General features: G+C 33.4%; 1 protein-coding gene across 2 annotated transcripts in view; it reads right to left on the minus strand.

The window, feature by feature from the left end:
* The window catches only part of SMC5 (structural maintenance of chromosomes 5), a 94,202-nt gene that overhangs the window by 51,718 nt on the left and 20,576 nt on the right, over positions 1-21,908 (minus strand). For both annotated transcript variants that reach the window (XM_061200354.1, XM_061200355.1), the window contains exons 4-8: positions 11,350-11,512; positions 10,198-10,332; positions 8,492-8,632; positions 6,922-7,083; positions 6,051-6,122 (exon numbers count right to left, since the gene is read on the minus strand). In XM_061200354.1, coding sequence (XP_061056337.1) covers positions 6,051-6,122; positions 6,922-7,083; positions 8,492-8,632; positions 10,198-10,332; positions 11,350-11,512 — 673 coding nt within the window. The remainder of the gene's footprint in view (positions 1-6,050; positions 6,123-6,921; positions 7,084-8,491; positions 8,633-10,197; positions 10,333-11,349; positions 11,513-21,908) is intronic.

Below are 21,908 nucleotides of genomic sequence, written 5' to 3' on the forward strand. Positions count from 1 at the left end.
GTGAACCAACATGCATTCAGAGACCCTCAACAAAGACTGGGAGACATACTAGATTGGGAGACATTATAGTCATTTGAGAAAATGCCTGTCCAATAATTAGCTGACCACTAACTAACTGAGCAGAGACTTTAGTAGTCACATATGACAAAGAATACAGAATTCACAGAGTTAGGAAAGTAATTAAAAAAAAAAAAAAGCAACAACATCATCAGCGAACAAAAATAACACAAGCCTGGGTGAAAGGAGGACAACTGATTTCAGAGTTGCCACATCCTGCTATTTAAACTTTACAGTTTCAACAAAAAATTAAAACACAGTCAACAAAACAAGAAAGTATAACCCATACACAGGAAAAAAAGCAGTCAACAAAAAATGTCCCTGAGGAAGCCCAGAAATAGTTACAAAATAATGACTTTAAGACAGCTATTTTAAATATATTCAATGAACTAAAGGAAAACATGTCTAAGGAAAAGAAAGTAAGAGAACAATGTCTTATTGAATAGAGAATATCAATAGAGAGAGAAATTATAAAAAAAGAGTCAAGTAGAAATTCTCAGTTAAAAAGTTCAGTAACTGAAATAAAAGATTCACTAGTGGAGCTCAATGGCAGATTTGAACATGCAAAGCAAAGATTAAGTGAGCTTGAAGATAGGTCAAATGAAAGTATTCAGTCTGAGGAACAGAAAAAAAGAAAAAGAAAAATAAATAGAATGTAGGACACCATTAAATATATCAAAATATGTGTAACAGGAGTCTCAGAAGGAGAGAAGAAAAAGAAAGAAGCAGGAAGAATATCTGAAGAATAATGACCCTAAGCTTCCCAATTGTGATGAAAAACATTAATCTACACATCCAAGAAGCTCCATTAATTCCAAGCAGGATAAACCGAAGGTGACTCACATCTAGAAATTTCATAGTTTACTGCTGAAAGAAAAGGAGAGAATTTTGAAAGCAAGAAAAAAGTAACTCATCATGTACAAGGGATCCTCAATAAGATTAACAGCTGATTCCTCATCAAAAACCATGGAGGTCAGAAGGCAGTGGGATGTTATATTCAAAGTACTGAAAGAAAACCAGGAATTCTATACCCAGCAAAACTATCCCTCCGAAACAAAGAAAAACTTAACACATTCCCAGATAAACAAATATTGGTAGAATTCATCATTAGCAGACCTGCCCTACAAGAAATACTAATGCAAGTCTTTCAGAACGAAATGAAAGGACACTAGACAGTAACTTGAATCTACACAAAGAAATAAACAGCACCAGTAAAGGTAACTACATATGTAAATAAGAGATAGTAAAAATGTATCTGTTGTTTGTAACTCTTCTTTTCTCCTATCTGATATAAAAGACAACTGTTGTGGTATAATAAAAAATATATACTTGGTCTTTGTCCCCAGTTCCTGACTCAGAGGTCTTAAAAACTTTAGAATTTCCTGAGTGACAGAAGTGTCTTTTGTTATTCACACTAAGCCCCTTTTGCAGATACCTGATTTTATGCTAATAAGATGACTCTTGGCAGGGCCCCTATACAGCTTCAGAATAGAGACTGATTGCCAGAAGAACCAACCACATGATTAAGGGGTTGGAACTTTCAGCCTCACCCCCTGCCCTCAAGGAGTAGAGAGAGGCTGGAGATTGACCTCACTCACCAACAGCCAATAATTTAATCAATCATATCCAGGTAATGAAGCTCAATAAAACTCTTGAACAACATGGTTATGGAGCTTCTGGGTTAGTGAACATGTCCATATGGTGGGAAGGTGGTGCACCCAGAAAGGGATTAGAAGCTCTGCACCACTCTAACCCCCCATACCTTGTGCTATGCACCTCTTTCATTTGGCTGTTCCTGAGTTGTATCCTTTATAATAAACTGGTAATTGTTAAGCATAACATTTTCCTGAGTTCTGTGAGTCATTCTAGCAAATACTGAACCTGAAGTTGGTGGTGGAGGGGGGTTGTGGGAATCCCTGAATTTGTAGTGAAGTCAGAGAGAAGAGTAGGAAATCTGAGGTCTGGGGAATTGAGACTGGCATGTAAAGCCAGGACTGTCTTGTGAGACTGAGCCATGAAATTGTAGAATCTGCTTTAATTCCAAGTAGTTAGTATCAGAACTGAAATGAATTATAAGACACAAAGTTGGCATCAGAGAATCACACAATTATTGCCACAAAAATGAAACTGTATACAGAAATAATTATAAAACTACGTTGATAGGCTTATAATAATTAAAAATGTGACTGGTATGACAATAACACAAAGGAAGGAGAAGGGAATGGAGCTATATGGGAGCAAAGTTTGTATACTACTCAAGTTCATATTAATATGAAATAGATTATCATAAATTAAGATATTAGTTATAATTCTTAAGGCAGCCACTAAGAAAATAGCTCAAAAAATACACAGCAAAAGAACAAGGGAATTAAAATGGTACAATAGAAAATATTTAACACAAGAGTAGCCCCTGCTCACTGCAATTAGAGAAAGCCTACACACAGCAATGAACACCCAACACAGCCAAAAATAAATAAATGTACAAATAAATAGAATATATGAAATACTGTTTCTCTATGGCTTAAAAACTTTCAAAGCCTTCTTATAGTTTCTCACTGCATTTACAATCAAATTCAAATTGCTTTCTTTTTTCTTCAAGGGTCTACCTAACATAGTCTCTGCCTACCTCTCATATCTGCTACTTTTCAGGAACAATACACTTGTCCCCTGGTATCCTCAGAGGATTAGTTCCAGCACCTCTCCATTCCCCCCACCCTCTACAGCTACCAATATCCACAGATGCTCAAGTCTCTTACATAAAATGGCATAGTATTTGCATACAACCTACACGCATCATTATGGGATGCAAAGGTACATCATTATTGTAGCTTTAAAGCTGTACATAAGACATACTTTGTTTTTACTGTACGCTTTTACAGAGTGATCTATTCCCCATCCCAAAGCAAACATGAACAAAATTAGATTAAATGTAAAAAATTTTTTAAAAATCATCTCTAGTACAATGTAAATGCTATGTAAAAAGTTGCTGGTGTATAAGAAATTCAAGTTTTGCTTTTTGGAACTTTCTGGAATATTTTTTTTTCCCAAATATTTTTGCTCAGTGGTTGGTTGAATCCACGAGTGCAAAATCCATGGACATGGAGGGCCAACTATATTAGACCCAGGAAGACACTGAGGCAGACTGTCAAAGTGCTAAGGAAAAAAAAATTTGTAATTTAGAATCCAATATCCAGCCATATTAATATTCCATAGTAACTGCAAAAAAGATAGTTTGCAACATACAGGGACTCAGAAAGTTTATCACCCAAAGAACGTCTCTAAAACACCTACAGAAGATAGCCAGTAAGAAAACAACCCAAAACATTCCTACCTCTTCAAAAGAAAGAATCATAAGAAGTGTGATATAAGCAGTAACATGATCAAATAAGTCAATAAATATATTATTAAGTCTAAATAAATACAGATAGTAGAAAATAACATCTTAAAAAACTGACAAGTAAAATTTCTGATGACACTGGCATGAAGTAGAGAAAAAAAGAAATAAAAGCTTGCTAAGATTCTGATCTTAATTATGTAGAATGAAAATACTGATTAACTTTTTTTATTAAGAAAAATATGTTATTTAAACTTTAAGAGTAATCAGTAAAATAGGCTTAGAATATATAACTTTAGGGAAAAAAAATGGAATAAGAAAACCTTAATCAACTGCAACAGAAAGTAGAAAGGGGAGTAGGAAGAATCAAACAAAAAGCATAGGAAGTAGAAAACAATGGTAAATGTGAACTGGTTAAACTCCTTTACTGTATGAAAAAGTGTCTCTCACACCAAACTGAAAAAATTACAAAGCAAAACCCAGTATATGTTATTTTAAACAGATAAAATAAAAACATGATGCAGAAAGAACAAACAATAAAGCTTTAAAATCTAGAAAGCAAGAACTAATACAATTACAAGGAAAAATAGACAAATCTACATTCACAGAAGAAGGTATTGATACTTTAAAATGGATGTCAGGTTGGTAAGAAAAAAAAATAAGTAGAACATTTGCATAATTATAGTAAGCCTGATATATATACAGCTATATATCTATATTTACATGTATAAAAAACCACCCCGAAAGACAGAATACTTTCTTTTTGAATATATGAAGAACACATACAAAACCAAATATAAAAGTCCAAAAGAGGTTTCCAAAAATTCTAAAATAAAGTCATAAAGGCCACATTTATTAACCATAAAGCAATATAACTGGAACTACACATTTTTTAAAAAGCTTAAAAATTCCATATCCATGTAAATTGAAACAGTAAGAACTCCTATGTAAGCTTAAATAAAAACATTTAAATGAGAATTATAAAATCTTAAACAGAAAAACAGTACATATCACACATATGAGATGTATAACCAAATGATAACCAGAAAAAAAATTTATACCCTAAAATGTATTAAAAATTAAGAAAGGCTAAAAATTCAAGAACTTACAAAAGTGACAAACTGGCAATTATGATAAGGGAAAAAAAGAAAACATTGGTTTTAGGAGTACTAAACTACTTAAAAGGTTGGCATAACACTAAAAAAACCCAGTTAAGGATGGAATAAAATAAAATTTTAGGTCAATCTCAGATGGTGCAAAACAATCCTAAAAACAAGATTTTCTATTTGAATCCAGGAACGTATTAAAATACCAAGTAAGATTTATGACAAAGTGCAAGGATGGTTCAATGTTAGACAATCTATCAACTTAGTATTCCCGTTTGGGGTTTTAAAGGTGAATCTTTGTGCCTTTTTCCTTCTAAACTCTAACTAAATAACAGAAATGGAGCAAAAAGGGCTCAATCTCACAAGGACAAAAGGAGTAAGGGAGGAGACATCCATAACTGGAGATGTCAATAAATATTCAGAAGAGTAAAGGTAGTAGAGGGACAACTAATTTAGCAGCCTATTATAGGAACCACAGTGTAAAGGGTGAGTGAAAGAGAAAGAAACAAGAAAAGAACTGACTCTTCTTAAAAAAAAAATATCCTGGAGACTCTTAGAACTAGGAAATTTCAAGTATAAAGACATTACATATTAAGTAAGATTTTTATGGAAAATGTTATTTTATATTGGGGAAAGTAGAGTGCGGCACTGGGAGCTACTTCTGAGTTCTGCAAATCGTTTAATTTTGTGGAGTCTCTATTTCTCCACCAGCTATTTGGATACAATGGTGACTGCCCTGTACATACTTTAGAGGGATTTAGAGAAAGGAGATTTTGCTATAAATACATTATTGTTGAGCCTTCCAAAGTAAATTAAAAAAAAAAAAAGAGAGACACACACACACACCACATAGAGAATTACCCCTACCAACCCTACACTATCCTCCTACCCCAAGGCCTTCACACCACCTCTATGCACACACCTTGAGCACTAACGCTAGCAAGCAAGCTTCTGTATGAAAATGTGAGGTTTATTCTCTGGAGAAGTTAAATGAAAGAGGATTGGAACTTGAAGATAAAGGCATAGGAAAAGGGGTGAGGCTGAAAACTGAGAGATTAACGTCATGCTTTAAACACCAGGAATGCTTCAAGACATGCATCTATCCCTAAGAAAGGTAATTCAAACTTTAGTTTCTGAATGGTCCTGGAGAACAGAACTCCAGATACATTTGGGGATCCGTTAGCTAAAAAGCCCACTTTCTTGCCCAATTATCCTAAAATAATTTTGTCATCAAGTCCCATCCATGCACAATGAATTTACTTACAATTTAATTTCTGCTATTAAGATAACTAAATCCAATTTTACCATCACCCTATTAAATACATATCTATTGCACCCTATAATGCATATCTATGAGTAGTTTAGAGCCATTTTCCCCATTTATCCTCTGTGCAAGTGCTATACTTCCAAAGCTTAGTTCCCCTCACAGATTAAGAAATAGAGAATGAGGAGGATCTCAGACAATTCCCAAACAAGAAGGTGTCTCATAATCTACACCTGAACACAAATTTAGGGCAAATTAACATAACAAAAATTTCAATACAAGATCTTACATGTTTATCTTTCCTTTCTATAACATCTTGCTTTTGTTTGCATTTTTGAGATGTCTCCTTAATATCTGTTGCCTGTAAGATTGAACCAGAAGAGGGGAAGTTAGTTAAAAATTCAAGCAAGGCAATTATGTGACCCCACTCATCCAAATATTAAGTTGCTATGTAAGTTTACCCACAATGATTTTCCATGATTTCTTTCAAACTAAATTCATAATTATCACCCAAAATACCAACAATTATTTGAAAATCTATGAAAGGTTATTCGTATAGATATTAAAAATAGCTGCAGCAATATGCATACATATGTTTCTGTATCTCTTCACATTTATTTCCTCATGTTATTTTATCCTAGAAACGATTATATAGAATTGCAGGGTCCATTCTCAAAACATTATCTGACTCCAAAATCTCACCTAAAGGTTAAAAGTCATGATCACAAAAAATTTTAATTTACATTTTCAAAATATCGGGAACATTCCATATGCCATTATATTATTTATTCCAAGAAACATCAGGATTTTTATATTACATTCCTCCAAATGGGTATATAGTTACAAAGCATGTATAATAAATTCACAAAAGGAGTTAAATGTTTCTAGGAATACTACTCTGATCCTCCTGTTATTAAAACAATCACATTTCATTTTTCTCTTTTTATATCTTGGAATTTCTATAGAGTTGCAAGCTCCTATGAAGTAGTAAGTGATGATTAGGACCTTGAAAGACCTGTGGTAGCAGAATTCCTAGTAAAAGAACTTAAGGAACTAAAGTTAACAAGTAAATCTACAAAACATTTTAAAAGACCTGCAAAATATTTTTTGTATTTGCTAAAATAAAATACAGGAAATCCAAAATTGAGCCAGAAAAGTACCTTCTGTTTGATTCGAGCCTCCAAATTGTGACGCTGCCTTTCAGTTTCTTCAATGCGTTGTGTTATAGGAATCTGCCCTTCTTTAAGTTTTCTGACCTCATCCTTTGCTCGGTCCCGAGCTACTTTTACTTCTTCATATTCCTGACGAACATTTTCATATTCCTTGTAATGAATTCAAAAAAGAGAAGTTAATGCACTCCTAGCTTAAAGTAACACAAATACTAAAATCAAGGTACAAGCAGAAACCAAATCTATGAAAAAGACAGTTTTGAATCCTTTTGGCAGGTCTATTAATAAAAAATTTGCCCTCTGAAACAACTTCAGAAATAGTAAATACCAACATAATGATTAACTCAGTGATACTCACTGAGCACTTATCTCTGTCACTAGGGCAGACTCTCTGTCTTCCATCCCTTCCTGTTATTGAAACTTACATCCTAACGGCTTCTAACACTAGGACCTCCTCTAGTCTCTCAATAAAGAAGGGATTCAAAAACATATAAAGAACCAAAAGAAACTCAGTTATGAAAAATAAAAATGAAAAAACAAAAGTAAAATGGCTCAAGAGAAAAACAAAATATAGCATCCAGGTGAAAATGATGCTTGTCACGTCACAGGAATTAATAAATATTTGCTAAAAAAAATTAAGTGGAGTGCTAAGAGAGCATATAGTAAGAATGAATGGGATGAAGAAAGGTAAGAAAAGAATACAAATAAACATTACAGTAAATCAAAAAAAGGAAGAAATGAAAAAAGATTGAAATCAATCTTGAAAGAAAAGGGAGAAATCAAAAGACTTCAAAAGACAAACATAAAGCAGGTGCAAAAATAATAATGGACATAGGATAAACCTAATCAAAATGAGCTGAAGAAAGAAAAAAGTTTAAGAAAATGGAATTATGGGAAAGGATAGGGTGAAGCAGGGGTGGTGGGGTTAGGGTGGGTGGGAGAAGGTTCACAAATAAAGCCACATATTTCTCCAATCTAATAATTATTTCCATCCTAGCCTTAAAAACATTATTAAACTTTCTTATTTTGTTCCACCCACTGGAAAGTAATGTATTGAGGGAAATGAATCTTTGGCCCAAACTGTGGTTTTAAACAGTATACATCACAGAGTGACTAAAAACAGTAGCCTCAGTAAGCTTATGAAGCATAATGAGCAGAAGATTACAATTAATATCCTTCAACTTTGTCTGTAGCTGAAGCTGATATTAGTAGCACACTCAAAGTAAATTCTCAGTGACCTGAGGACACTCAAAGATTTAATTTTTACATATGTAAACATTTTTAGCTCATTAACATTTTATAAAACAAAACTATCTGTTGACTCAAATCTGGAAAAATTAAGGGCACAGACTTAATCAACTGTTATCTGTTATGCAATAACAACAACATAGCACACAGTTATATAATTACACAAAGAAAGAGATAAATGTTACTATGTATGATATACAAAGCAAAAATGAACAAAAGCACCTAATTTGAATACACAGTAATTAGTGCCTTCTTTATAACTTTTCTGCTAATTAAAGAATCACTATTTTCACCTTTAATAACTCACACTTACCACCCATGGCCTTTTTGCTTCAAGCATCTCAATCAAATCTAAATGTCGCTTACGTTCATAGAACCTCTCTACATCTTGTTTATATCTTTCATTCCTCTGAATCATCTTCTCTAGATATTCAGTTTTCTCTTTGCATGAGGTCTAAAATAAATATTTATTTAACAATTAGTTTAACTGAAGAAAGACAAAAGGTCAAAGCTTTAAATAATGAAAAATGTACAGTGCTAGCAAAATTTCACAAAATTTCACAATTCCATAGGAGTTCTTAAAAACTGTGTGAAACTAATGTGCACACCTGAATTCTGGTCTAGGTTCTACTATTTATTAATTATGGGACTGTGAGGAAGCCCTGCCACAACTCTAAGCCTGGACTCTTCTTGCCTAAAGAGAAGAGAGGTATCTGCCCCATTCACCTCAAGGGTAGAAGCAACTCAACTTACTATAGGTGAAAGCTCAACAAAAGCTCTAACATGACATACAAATGAAGAGTGGTATTATTATGATTACTATGTTATAAATACCAATGACTGAAGGACTTAGAAATGAGATAAAGGAAAGCTAAAATTCAGCCTTTATATTGTGAATTAACAAATGCCAAAAATGTACTCAGAGCTTAGTAGAATACGTTTGTTTTCTTTCAGAGTTTGGTAGGTAGTTTCAGTGAGTGTTTCAGAGGGTTGTGTTAAGATTGTTTGATGTGGGGAAAAGTAAAAGGACCGACAGAGTATATAAAGTAGGGTAAAATAATTACGACTCCTTTGGCCATTCACTCTGAATAAGTATAACAATAAAAATAGTATTAAATTATAATAAAACTCATTATCAAGTACAGACAGTTACAGTTTAAGAGAAAGCATTTGTTTACAAGATTTCTCATTACAAAAATTTACTGAATTTATTTTAGCTGCTGAGATATGGAAAATGATTCATTAAATAAAACACCTTTTCGAATGATATGATATAAAAGAACATTTTAATTTATTTATTAAAGGTGAAAATAAAAATCAAACACTGCAACTAAATGTACAGTTCTTTTACAAAGTCCATCCTCACACAACTGAAAAAAATATGAGAACTGGCTCAACAGAGACACTATATTAAAAGCTACATATCTGCGGTATTACCCAAAGCCTTACACAGTGCCTGGCATATAGCAGGTGTTTAGTAAATACTGAATGAATAAAAGAATAACACTGAAACTTACTGAGAGAAAAAAAATACTTTATAATACTATTATCGGTTCTTTAGAACAGGGGTCCCCAACCCCCAGTCTGTGGACTGGTAGCGGTCCGTGGCCTGTTAAGAACCAGGCCGCACAGCAGGAGGCAAGCGAGTGAAGCTTCATCTGCTGCTCCCCATCGCTCGCATTACTGCCTGAACCATCTCCCACCCCTCACCCCGTCCATAGAAAAATTGCCTTCCATGAATCCGGTCCCTGGTGCCAAAAAGGTTGGGGACTGCTGCTTTAGAAATTCAATTAATAACATATATTTGATGAAATGATAGTCAAAAATGTCAAACTTTATATAAAATCCATTCCCACTTTTTGTCATGTAACTTAATTAATGTTAGCAACAAAATCCTAGGTGAAAAAAATCACAAATACATGAATGCACTCAATGAATCAGAACTACTATTTACTTTCCCACATTTTGAGACATAGAAATCAATGAGAGACATAAAATGAGTTGTCTATTTATAAATACCTCTAGTTGTTTTTCTTTCTCCCTGAAGTTTTTGAGTTCACAGTGGTATTTGTGCATTTCTGGAGGACCAATTGACTTCTCAGTAGCTTCAAGGAGTTCAATTTTACTGAGTTTAGCAAATTCTCCAACTTTATCCTAGAGCAAAAACCTTAAATATCAGTTAATATTATCGTTTATAAATATCTTCAAAACATTTTTCACTCAGTGATACTTGTCCAGAAGAAACTCATTTAAAAGGAAAAAACCCTTTATTTTGAGATGTGAATCTTAATATAAACCCTGTCCTTCATATATCATTCTTTAAAATAATAAACTTAGGGTATAAACTGTCATCTTTTTGAGAAACTTAAAAAAATTTCAATGTCAATATTTCCAGGTTGAAAGTTTTATACACATTTAACAAATAGTTTGGAAATAAAAGAAAAAATACTCCCCTGGACTGAAATGATTATCTACTACACATAATTTGGAATGGAATACTAGAAGTTAAAAAAAAAAACACAGAGCAATTTTAAACATCTACTTCTGTAGACAGTCTTATATCAGCTGATAAATACTTTCAAATTTTAACTTTTCTTTCACTTGAATATAGTAATCAAATCATCATTGTTTCTGAAGAAAAAAATGAACTATAATTCAGTCACTAGACTGCATTCAAAGACAAATTTAAAAGATCTGATTTTAACATATAACACGCAATATCAGGATGTTTTATTTTTACTAAACAAACTTAAAATATGAAAGGTTTTTAGAAGCCACACCTATAGATTTAAAAGTCTTAGTATATAAAATATTTTATACAAATACATTGATTAAGAAGTTGTTTATTAACAAAATTTTACGCGTCTATGAATGGGAGCACACAGCTGTTCAAGCTACTCTCTGTACTTAAAAATAATACCTTTATTTCCTTTACAATACTTTAAGAGACTTATTAATTGAATATTTCCAAATTACTACAAATTAGTAAGATTATACTGTAAGAGATGAGATGCTACCTTTTACAAAGAACTGTTAGTAAGTATTAAGACCACTATGCTCATTTTAAATAGTAAACATTACAATACTCTTAAAAAGTATTTACATTCTTATATGACATAAAGAGGAAACATACACAAAATTTTCCCACCTTTACATTTAATTCTCTCATACCTGAGGTAGAAACTGGCAAAGATTGCCCACTTGAATATTTAAGGCTGCAACCTGCTCTTCTACTACTTTCTGAGTTGTAGATTTTTTGTTGATGAACCAAAAGGACTGATTTTTTGCCACATCAATCTCACGAGTGATTACAAGATTTCCAGAAGTCCTGAACCTAGTTAAAAAATAAATTAAAAATCTTTATACTCAAAATACATACATTATTTTAGAAATAAAATTTCTAAAATTCTCTTGCATCAAAGGTTGCCACATAGGATTATTATTATAATTTTTACTCCTTTTGACATTTTGGCCCCTCCAAAGAAGGAAAGCCTGACATTTTATTAGTGATAATACGTAATTGACCACCTGTAGGTTATTACTCTTTCAACATTTGAAATTATTTAAACTGTTAAAATAAAATTAAAACAAATGCCAATACTAATTCCCAAACACTGCCAGAGGAGTTATTTATCCTTTAATCATTATGCTACACTCCAATCACATGTGTTGACTACAATTTTAAATGGGTTGGTATATAAAAGCATATAACAGTTAAACCTCGAAACTCTCTCTACTTGGAAAATGTATGAATGAAAACTAACTCTTACATATGCATTTCCAGACATCAAAATCAGCCTGCCCATACAGGTGGCCCATGGTTTCCTCATCTTACACTCCACCACTCTGAATTCAGAGGAGACTGTACCACATGACTATAAGGAACATTAAACAATAGAAAATCTGAAAGAAGGGTATTTACTTATTTCTTGCTTTTAAAAGTACTACTGCTTCACACCTCCTATCTATTCATTCATCTTCACTGGCAATCAACAGCATGGGAAGAAGCCTGGGACCACCAGAGAGACAAGGTGCCATTGTTAGGGTGTGTGTGAGGAGAGGGGTGGGACTGCCATAGAAGTTCCTTTCTCTGCACACGTGCTTTCAGGCAGCAGGGCACCACCTACAAGAGCTCCAGGGATGGGTGCGAGCCACCACTGTCATCTAGGACTCCAGAGATGGGCGTGGAGTGCTGCCGCCGCCAAGGGTCCCATGAGTGGGTGCTAGTTGCTTCCCCCACCTCCTGGAAGCGTGCAGGGCAGTGCACCTGCATAGCCCCTATCAAGGGATAACAGCCAGTACACGCTGAGGAAAGAGACGGCAAGCATCCAAACCAAAAGCAACCCTCACACCAAAAAAATACTAAACCCACACAAGTTACACAGGGACACTCCTGCATATAATTAGCCCTCCAAGACTATGGTATATAATTGTTTCTCCTAAACACACGGAGTTAAGAGAGATATAAGAGGAACCATTCCCAGTGAAAAGACCGAGAGAATTCCCCTGAAGGAACAATGAAACAGACTTCTTCAGTCTAACAGACACCAAGTTCAAAAAGAAGGTAACAAAAATACTGAAGGAATTAAGAAAGGCTATCAACAGAAATGCAAATTACTGTAAAAAGAAAGTAGAAACTATAAGGAAGAGACAAGAAAAATTAGAGAATTCATTTGCAGAGACAAAAGCTGAGCTAAAGGCAATGAATAGCAGAATGAATAATGCAGAAGAAAGAGTAAGTGATCTGGAAGATAGAATAATGGAAATTACCCGATCAAAACAGCAGACACAAAGCTAAATGGAAAAAAAAAAAAAGCAATATAAGAGACCTATGGGATAATACAAAGCATGCCAATCTACGCATAACAAGGATTCCAGAAGGAGAAGAAAGAGAAAAGGGGATTGAAAATGTATTTGAAGAAACTACTGAAAACTTCTCAAACCTAAAGAAGGAAACAGATATCCAGATACAGGAAACAGAAGGTCCCAAACAAGAAGAACCCAAACAGACCTACATCAAGACATATTATAATAAAAATGGCAAAAGTTAAAAATAAAGAGAAGATTCTAAAGGCAGCAAGAGAAAAGCAAAGAGTTAATTTCAAGGGAACCCCCATAAGACTATCAGCCGATTTCTCTACAGAAACACTGCAGGCCAGAAGGGAGTGGCAAAATATATTCAAAGTCTTAAAAGGGAAAAATCTGCAACCTAGAATACTCTACCTAGCAAGATTATCATTTAGAATAGGAGGAGAGATAAAGAATTTCTCAGACAAGCAAAAACTAAATGAATACAGCAATACTAAACCTATCCTAAAAGAAATATCGAAAGGTCTTCTCTAAATAGAAAAAAGCAAGAAGATATAGGAAGGAGGAAATCACAATTGGAAAGTAAACCACTTAAATAAGCCAGTATACAGATCAAAAAGAAAAAAAATAAAAAACCTATTTGTGAAAGCTACGATAAAGACAAGGAACAGCAAAAGTATAAACATGAAGATGTAAAAAAAGGACATCAAAATCATAAAATGTGGGGAAGAAGAGTAAGAAAATGTAGATTCTTTTTTTTTTTAGACTGTGTTTGAGCCTGTATGACTATCAGTCTAAAGCAAGCAGATATAAGAAGGGGTTAACAGGGCAACTTGAAAAACAGGGCAACCACAAATCAAAAACATACAATAGATTCACAAAAACCAAAAAGAAGAGAACAAAAGCATAAAATAAAAGAAAGTAATCAAATCACAAAAAGAAAAACAAAAAAGGAAAAGAAGAAAGAAGAAACATAAAATCAACTGGAAAACAAGGTTTAAAGTGGCAATAAATATATATGTATCAATAATTACTTTAAATGTCAATGGACTAAATGCTCCAACAAAAGACACAGAGTGGCCGACTGGATGAAAAAACAAGAGCCTACGATATGCTGCCTACAAGAGATCCACCTTAGGGCAAAGGACACACACAGACTGAAAGCAAGGGGATGGAAAAAGATATTTCATGCAAACAGAAATGACAAGAAAGCGGGAGTCACAATACGCGTATCAGACAAAATAGATTTTAAAACAGAGGCCATAAAGAAAGATAAAGAAGGATACTATATAATGATAAAAAGGTCAATACAAGAAGAGGATTTTACACTCATCAACATATACACACCTAATATAGGAGAATACAAATACATAAAACATACTAGCAGACATAAAGGCAGAAATTGATGGGAATACAATAATAGGAGACTTTAACACCCCACTCACATCAACAAACAGATCTTCTAGACAGAAAATCAATAAGGTAACAGAGATCCTGAATGATACAATAGAACAGTTAGACTTAATTGATATTTTCAGAACATTACATCCAAAAAAAACCCAGAATACACATTCTTTTCAAGTGTACATGGAATATTCTCTAGGACTGACCACATACTAGGGCACAAAACTAACCTCAACAAATTTAAGAGTACAGAAATTATTTCAAGGATCTTCTCCAACCACAATGGCATGAAACAAGAAATCAACCACAGGAAAAGAAATGAGAAAAAAATAATTACATGGAGACTAAACAACATGCTACTAAAAAATCAATGGGTCAACGAGGAAATCAAAAAGGAAATTAAAAATACCTGGAGACAAATGGCAATGAAAACACACCCATACAAAATCTATGAGACGCAGCAAAAGCAGCTCTTAGAGGGAAGTTCACAGCAATACAGGCCTTCCTCAAAAAATAAGAAAAACCTCAAATAAACAACCTAACCTACCACCTAAAAGAATTAGAAAAAGAAGAATAAACAAAACCTAAAGTCAGCAGAAGGAAGGAAATAATAAAGAACAGAGAGGAAATAAATAAAATAGACATTAAAAACACAACAGAAAAAAATTAGTAAAACCAGGAGCTGGTTCTTTGAAAGGGTAAACAAAATTGACATGTCTCTGGCCAGGCTCACCAAGAAGAAAAAAGAGAGAATCCAAATAAACAAAATAAGAAAAGAAAAAGGAGACATCTCAACCGATACTGCAGAAATACAAAAAACCATGAGAGAATACTATGAATAATTATATGCCAACAAAGTTGACAACCTGTAAGAAATGGACAACTTTCTAGAAACACAGAGTCCACCAAAACTGAATCAAGAAGAAAGATAATTTGAACAGATCAATCACTAGAGGTGAAATAGAATCTGTAATTAAAAAATAAAACAAAACAAAAAAACTCTCTACAAACAAAAGTCCAGGACCAGATGGCTTCACAGGCGAATTCTACCAAACATACAAAGATCATACTTATACTGATCCTTCTAAAACTCTTTCAAAGGACTGAAGAGGAGGGAACACTCTCAAAGACATTCTATGAAGCCACCATCACCCTAATACCAAAACCAGACAAAGACATCACCAAAAAAGAAAATTATAACATCTTTGATTAGTATAGATGCAAAAGTTCTCAACAAAATATTAGCAAACCAAATCCAACAATACATAAAAAAGATCATACACCATGACCAAGTGGGATTCATCTCAAGTTCACAAGGATGATTCAATATATGCAAATCAATCAATGTTAATACACCACATTAACAAAACAAAAGTCGAAAACCACATCATCATCTCAATAGATACAGAAAAACGATTTGACGAAATTCAACATCCATTCATGATGAAAACTCTTACCAAAGTGGGTATAGAGGGCACGTAGCTCGACATAATAAAAGTCATTTATGACAAACCCACAGCCAATATAATACTCAGTGGTGAAAAGCGGAAAGCCTTCTCGCTAAAACCTGGAACAAGACAAGGATCACCACTCTCAACTCTTCTATTCAACCTAGTATTGCAAGTCCTAGCCACAGCACTCAGAAAAGAAAAAGAAATAAAAAGTATCCAAATTGGAAGGGAAGAGGTAAAATATTTACTATATGTAGATGACATGATAGTATACATAGAAAACCCTAAGGACACCACACAAAAGCCACTAGATCTGATAAATGAATTCAGCAAAGTAGCAGAATACAAGATTAACATTCAGAAATCAGTTGCATTTCTTTATATCAACAATGAAATATTAGAAAGGGAATGTAAAAAAACAATCCCTTTAAAAATTGCACCAAAAAAAAACCTTAGGAATAAACCTGACCAAGGAGGTGAAAGACTTATATGCTGAGAACTATAAAACATTAATAAAGGAAATCAAAGAGGATTCAAAGAAATGAAAAGATATCCCATGCTCTTGGACAGGAAGAATTAATATTGTTAAAACGGCCATACTATCCAAAGCAATCTACAGATTTAATGCGATCCCTAGCAAGTCACCCATGACATTTTTCACATAACTAGAACAAATAATACAAAAATTTATACGGAACCATAGAAGACCCAGAATTGCTAAAGGAATCCTGAGGGAAAAAAACAAAGCAGGAGGTATAATCCTCCCAAACTTCAGACAATACTACAAAGCTACAATAATCAAAATAGTGTGGTATTGGTACAAAAACAGACATACGGATCAGTGGAATAAAATAGAGAGCCCAGAAATAAACCCACACACCTACGGTCAATCTTTGACAAAGGAGGCAAGAATATAAAATGGGAAAAAGACAATCTCTTCAGCAAGTGGTACTGGAAAAGTTGGACAGTTGCATGTAAATCAATGAAGTTAGAACACACCCTCACACTATGCACAAAAACAAACTCAAAATAGCTTAAAGACTTAAATGTAAGACATGACACCATAAAACTAGTAGAAGAGAGCATAGGCAAAACATTCTCTGACACAAATTGTACAAGTGTTTTCTTAGGTCAGCCTCCCAAGGCAATAGAAATAAAAACAAAAATAAACAAATGGGACCTAATCAAACTTACAAGCTTTTGCACAACAAAGGAAACCATAAACAAAATGAAAAGACAACCCACAGAATGAGAAAATATTTGCAAACAATTTGACTGACAAGGGCTTAACTTCCAAAATATACAAACAACTCACACAGCTCAATAACAAAAAGACAAACAACCCAATTGAAAAATGGACAGGAGACCTAAATAGATATTTCTCCAAAGAAGACATACAGATGGCCAGTAGGCACATGAAAAGATGTTCAACATCACTAATTAGTAGAGTAAATGCAAACCAAAAGCACAACAAGGTACCACCTCACGCTGATCACAATGGCCATCATTAAAAAGTCTACAAGTAAATGCTGGAGAGGGTGTGAAGAAAAGGGAACCCTCCTACACTGTTGCTGGGAATGTAATTTGGTACAGCCACTAAGGAAAACAGTATGGAGGTTCCTCAGAAAACTAAAAATAGAATTACCATATGATCCAGCAATCCCACTGCTGGGCATATATCTGGAGAAAACTATAATTCAAAAAGATATATGCACCCCAATGTTCAGAGCACTACCATTCACAATAGCTAAGACATGGAAACAACTTAAATGTCCATCAACAGATGAATAGATAAAGAAGATGTGGTATATATATACACAATGGAATACTACTCAGCCATAAAAAAGAACAGAATAATGTCATTTGCAGCAACATGGATGCAACTAGAGATTATCACACTAAGTCAGTCAGAAAGAGAAAGACAAATACCATATGATATCACTTATATGTGGAATCTAAAATATGCCACAAATGAACCTATCTACAAAACAGAAACAGACTCACAGTCATAGAGAACAGACCTGTGGTTGCCAAGGGGGAGGAGGGGTGGGAGAAGGATTGGCTGGGAATTTGGGGATAGTAGATGCAAACTATTACATCTAGAATGGATAAACAACAAGGTCCTACTGTATAGCACAGGGAACTATATCCAATCTCCTGGGATAATCCATAATGGAAAAGAATATAAAAAAGAAGGTATATATGTGTATAACTGAGTCACTTTGCTGTACAGCAGAAATTAGCACAACATTGTAAATCAACTATACTTTAATTAAAAAAAAAAAAAAAAAGAAAAAGGAAAAAACCATCCCCAAAAGGCTATACTGTCACTGTGAGGGTAAACTAGAATTACTCCATTACCTCCACCACCACCATCAGCCACAGCAAGGCAAACTTGCCTGTATCAAACTATGACTCGAACTGTGAAATGAAGGAAAATTTTACCCTGAGAGTTACTAACCCCAAGTCACTCTCAAACAGATTTGTATCTTGAAGTTACATGACAGACGTAAGGAGGTTCAAAAACCCTCAAACTGAGAATTCTGTGTATTGAGGTACTGGTTTAAAAGTATCCAATGATCTCTAACAGAAGTTAACAAAAATTCTCTCTGCAGGAATCTACCTTTATCATCAAAGAGTTTAACACAGATAAAGTTCCAAGAGAAAGGAGAAGCTCGCTGGAAACACACACGCAAGAAAACAAAGCTTCAAGAGTAAGAACTAGCAGAAATAGAAAGTAAAATCATATTGGAATCAAAGGACTCAAGTACAAATACGTTTATTATATTTTAAGAAATAAAAGATTGAAAATATAAATAAACGATATGAAAAAGAACCAAAGAGAAATGGATCTAGAATGCAACGTAGACATAAAAAGATGAAAAATATGAAAGATGTTAAGAGACATGGATGACTAAGAAAGCCTAACATCTGTCTTGTAAGAGTTCTGGAAGGAAGGGAGGCCAAGAATGGGTCAGTGGCAGTATTTGGAGAAATAACAGATAAGAATTTTCCAAACTACAGATTTAAGAAGAAATCACAGCAAAATAAATAAAAAATAAATCCACACATAAATATATGATGTGAAACTATAAAACACCAGAAACAATTACTAACAAAGAAACTAAGATTAGATTCACAACAGAAGACAATGGAATACTTTGCATGTGCTGAGAAAAGATCTATCAGTGTAGAATTTTATATAAAGCAAGTACATCTTTCAAGATTTAGAGCAAAATATTTACAGACAAAAACCGAGTGTTAGAAGAGCTTCATTAAAGGAAACTTTAAAGAATGTCCTCTGGCAGAAAGTGATCCCAGAGGGAAGAAAACAAATGCAAGAAAGAATGAAAAGCAAGGCAAACAGAAAATATGTGGCGTAATTCTAAACAAACATTACAGTTTAAATTAATAATAGTTATTCTGTCTTGAAGAGTTTAAGAAACAAGACAGAATTAAAGTAGCATATAAATTCAGAAAAAAAGTTATAAAAAGCACTCTAAGATATTTATTCAGTAGAAGATGAAAATTTAATTAAGTCTAGACTCTATTAAAGTATTTGTTAAAAATTCTAATAACCATTAAAACAAGAGAACAATGCATAATTTCCAAAACAATAAAAAAAGAAAAATTAACCAAACAAAAAAATCCAAATGAAGGCAAGAGAGGAAACAAATACTGAAAAGTGGGCCAAATTAAAGGCACAGAATAAGGCAGTAAAAATAAGTCCAAACGTATAAGTAATTACAATAAATGAACTGTATGTATTATTTAAAAGACTATATGAAAAATACCACCCAGCTATCCTTGTTTAAATAAGATAAAAAAGATATTAAAAACTTGAAATGAATGAAAGATAATCAGGAAAATATTTAAAGAGAAAGCTGCTAAGTACATTCATTAATAGCAAATTAAACAGATTCTAAAGCAAGAAGCCTCGAAAGATGAAGAAATCAGCACATAACAATAAAGAATTCAATAATGTCCTGAAAATATATAAAGCAAAAATTGACAGAACAAGGGTAATTGATGAATCTACATAAAGGGATAGTGTAATACACTTTTCTCAGTAATTACGGAATTGATCTGACAACTGCAATCAGCTAAAATACAGAAGATTTAGCAATATAACTAATAAGCTTGAACTAATGGACAAATACTGAACATTGCACATACAACAGCAGAATTCTCATTCTTTCAACCAAACAAGTAACAATTACAAAAGCTCAGTACAAGTAAGTCTCAACAAATTTCAAAGGATTGGGAACATAAAGACCATCTCTCTCTCTCTCTCTCTCTCTCTCTTTCTTTTACCATACTACTATCAAAGTGGAAATCAATACTAAAATGTAACAGGAAAATCACTACATTAGAATCTGAAACAACTTTTAATTTATGAACTCAAAAAGAAAATGAAGAAAACATTCACAACTGAAAAGTACGAAAATACAATATACCAAAATTTGGGAGATGGAACTAAAGCAATACTGAGAGGGAAACTTTTAACCTTAACTATTTATATCAGGGAAAAAACAAAAGACTGAAAATTAGTACAATAAATATCCATTTCAAGAAATTAGAACAAAAGAAACCAAAAGTTTAAAGAAGAATTAGTAAAGGTAAGAGTAAAAATTAATGAAATAGAAAGCAATGATGTAAGACAGAAATAACAATGCAAAAAGTTAATTCATTAAAAAAGACTAATAAAACTAAAAAATCAATTTTTTCCAAATCATGAAAAAAACATGAATGAAACAGGGGAATACAACTACAGAAGACACTTAGATAATATATATTATATATGAGACAACATAATACAAATTTAATAAAGTTACATAAGAAGCTATTATTTAGCCCAATAAAATTAAAAGCTAAGACGAAATATTCTTTTAGAAAAGTATAAACTACCATGATGATTCAAGAAATAGAAAAACTAAATAATCCATTATCATTAATTAAATTAAATCAATAGTTAAAAAATTAAAAAACAAAAAAACTCGAGGCCCAGATGATTTTATCAGTAAGTTTAACCAAACATTCAAACAACAAATATTTCACAAACAAAATACAGATGTAAAAATCCTAAATAAAACATTAGAAAAGCAAATCTAGCAATGCAAAAATTATGACTATATTGCATTTATTCTAAGAATGCAAAACTGGGTGAATATCAGGAAATTAACTGAATTTAACAATTAAAATAATATGATCAATTCAATAGATGCTGATAAAATTCATTAGCTAGTCATAATTAAAAGAACACCAAATCAGGAACAAAAAGTAAATGGTATCAAGGGACCAAATAAGTGGTATCTTCCAAAGTCCTACAACAAATACCTCATTTCACTCCAGCCACACTACCATTTTTCTGTTCCTCAGAAACAATAAATTTAATTCTGCCCTAGATGCTGAGCACAAACTATTCCATCTGCCTGGAATACTCTACTCCCAGTTCTTATGGTTCTCATTTAGTTCTCAACTCATGAATATTCTCAACAGGCCTTTCCTGAACATTCAACAGAAATAAATAAAAGCACCACCTCCCCTAAACCTTGCCAAGGCCTACAATGAGCTAAATCTAATTTAAGTTCTTTGTCTTCATTTTACTCGACCTATCAGCAACACTGGACACCTATCACTCCCTCCTCCTCAAGCCATCGAGCCATTCAAAGTACTGCTTTCCAGGTACTATATTCTTCTGACTCACTAGCATTCCTCCCAGTTTCCTTTCCCTATATTCAGCCTCTAAATGCTGCAGTACAACAGGGTCTAGCTCTTAGACTTCTTTGCTTTGTATCTTCTCCCTTGGAGATTTCAATCACCCTACTGCCAACTCCCCAAACGCATTATCTTTGGCCCAGACTTCTCGCCAAATGACAGGTTAAAAAATCCAATTGCCCATTCAACATTTCTACCTGAATGGCTATATAGACATCTCAAACTTTACTCTGTATTTTACTGACCCTGAAAAGCATCGGTTTTTGTTATTGTCCTTTTCCATCTTAACATTTCTGAAACTGGGTTGTGCATTTCAAACTGTGTCATAGTTCAACTGGAAGCTGCATT

The sequence above is a fragment of the Eubalaena glacialis genome, chromosome 9, assembly GCF_028564815.1.
Source record: "Eubalaena glacialis isolate mEubGla1 chromosome 9, mEubGla1.1.hap2.+ XY, whole genome shotgun sequence".
Lineage (NCBI taxonomy): Eukaryota > Metazoa > Chordata > Mammalia > Artiodactyla > Balaenidae > Eubalaena > Eubalaena glacialis.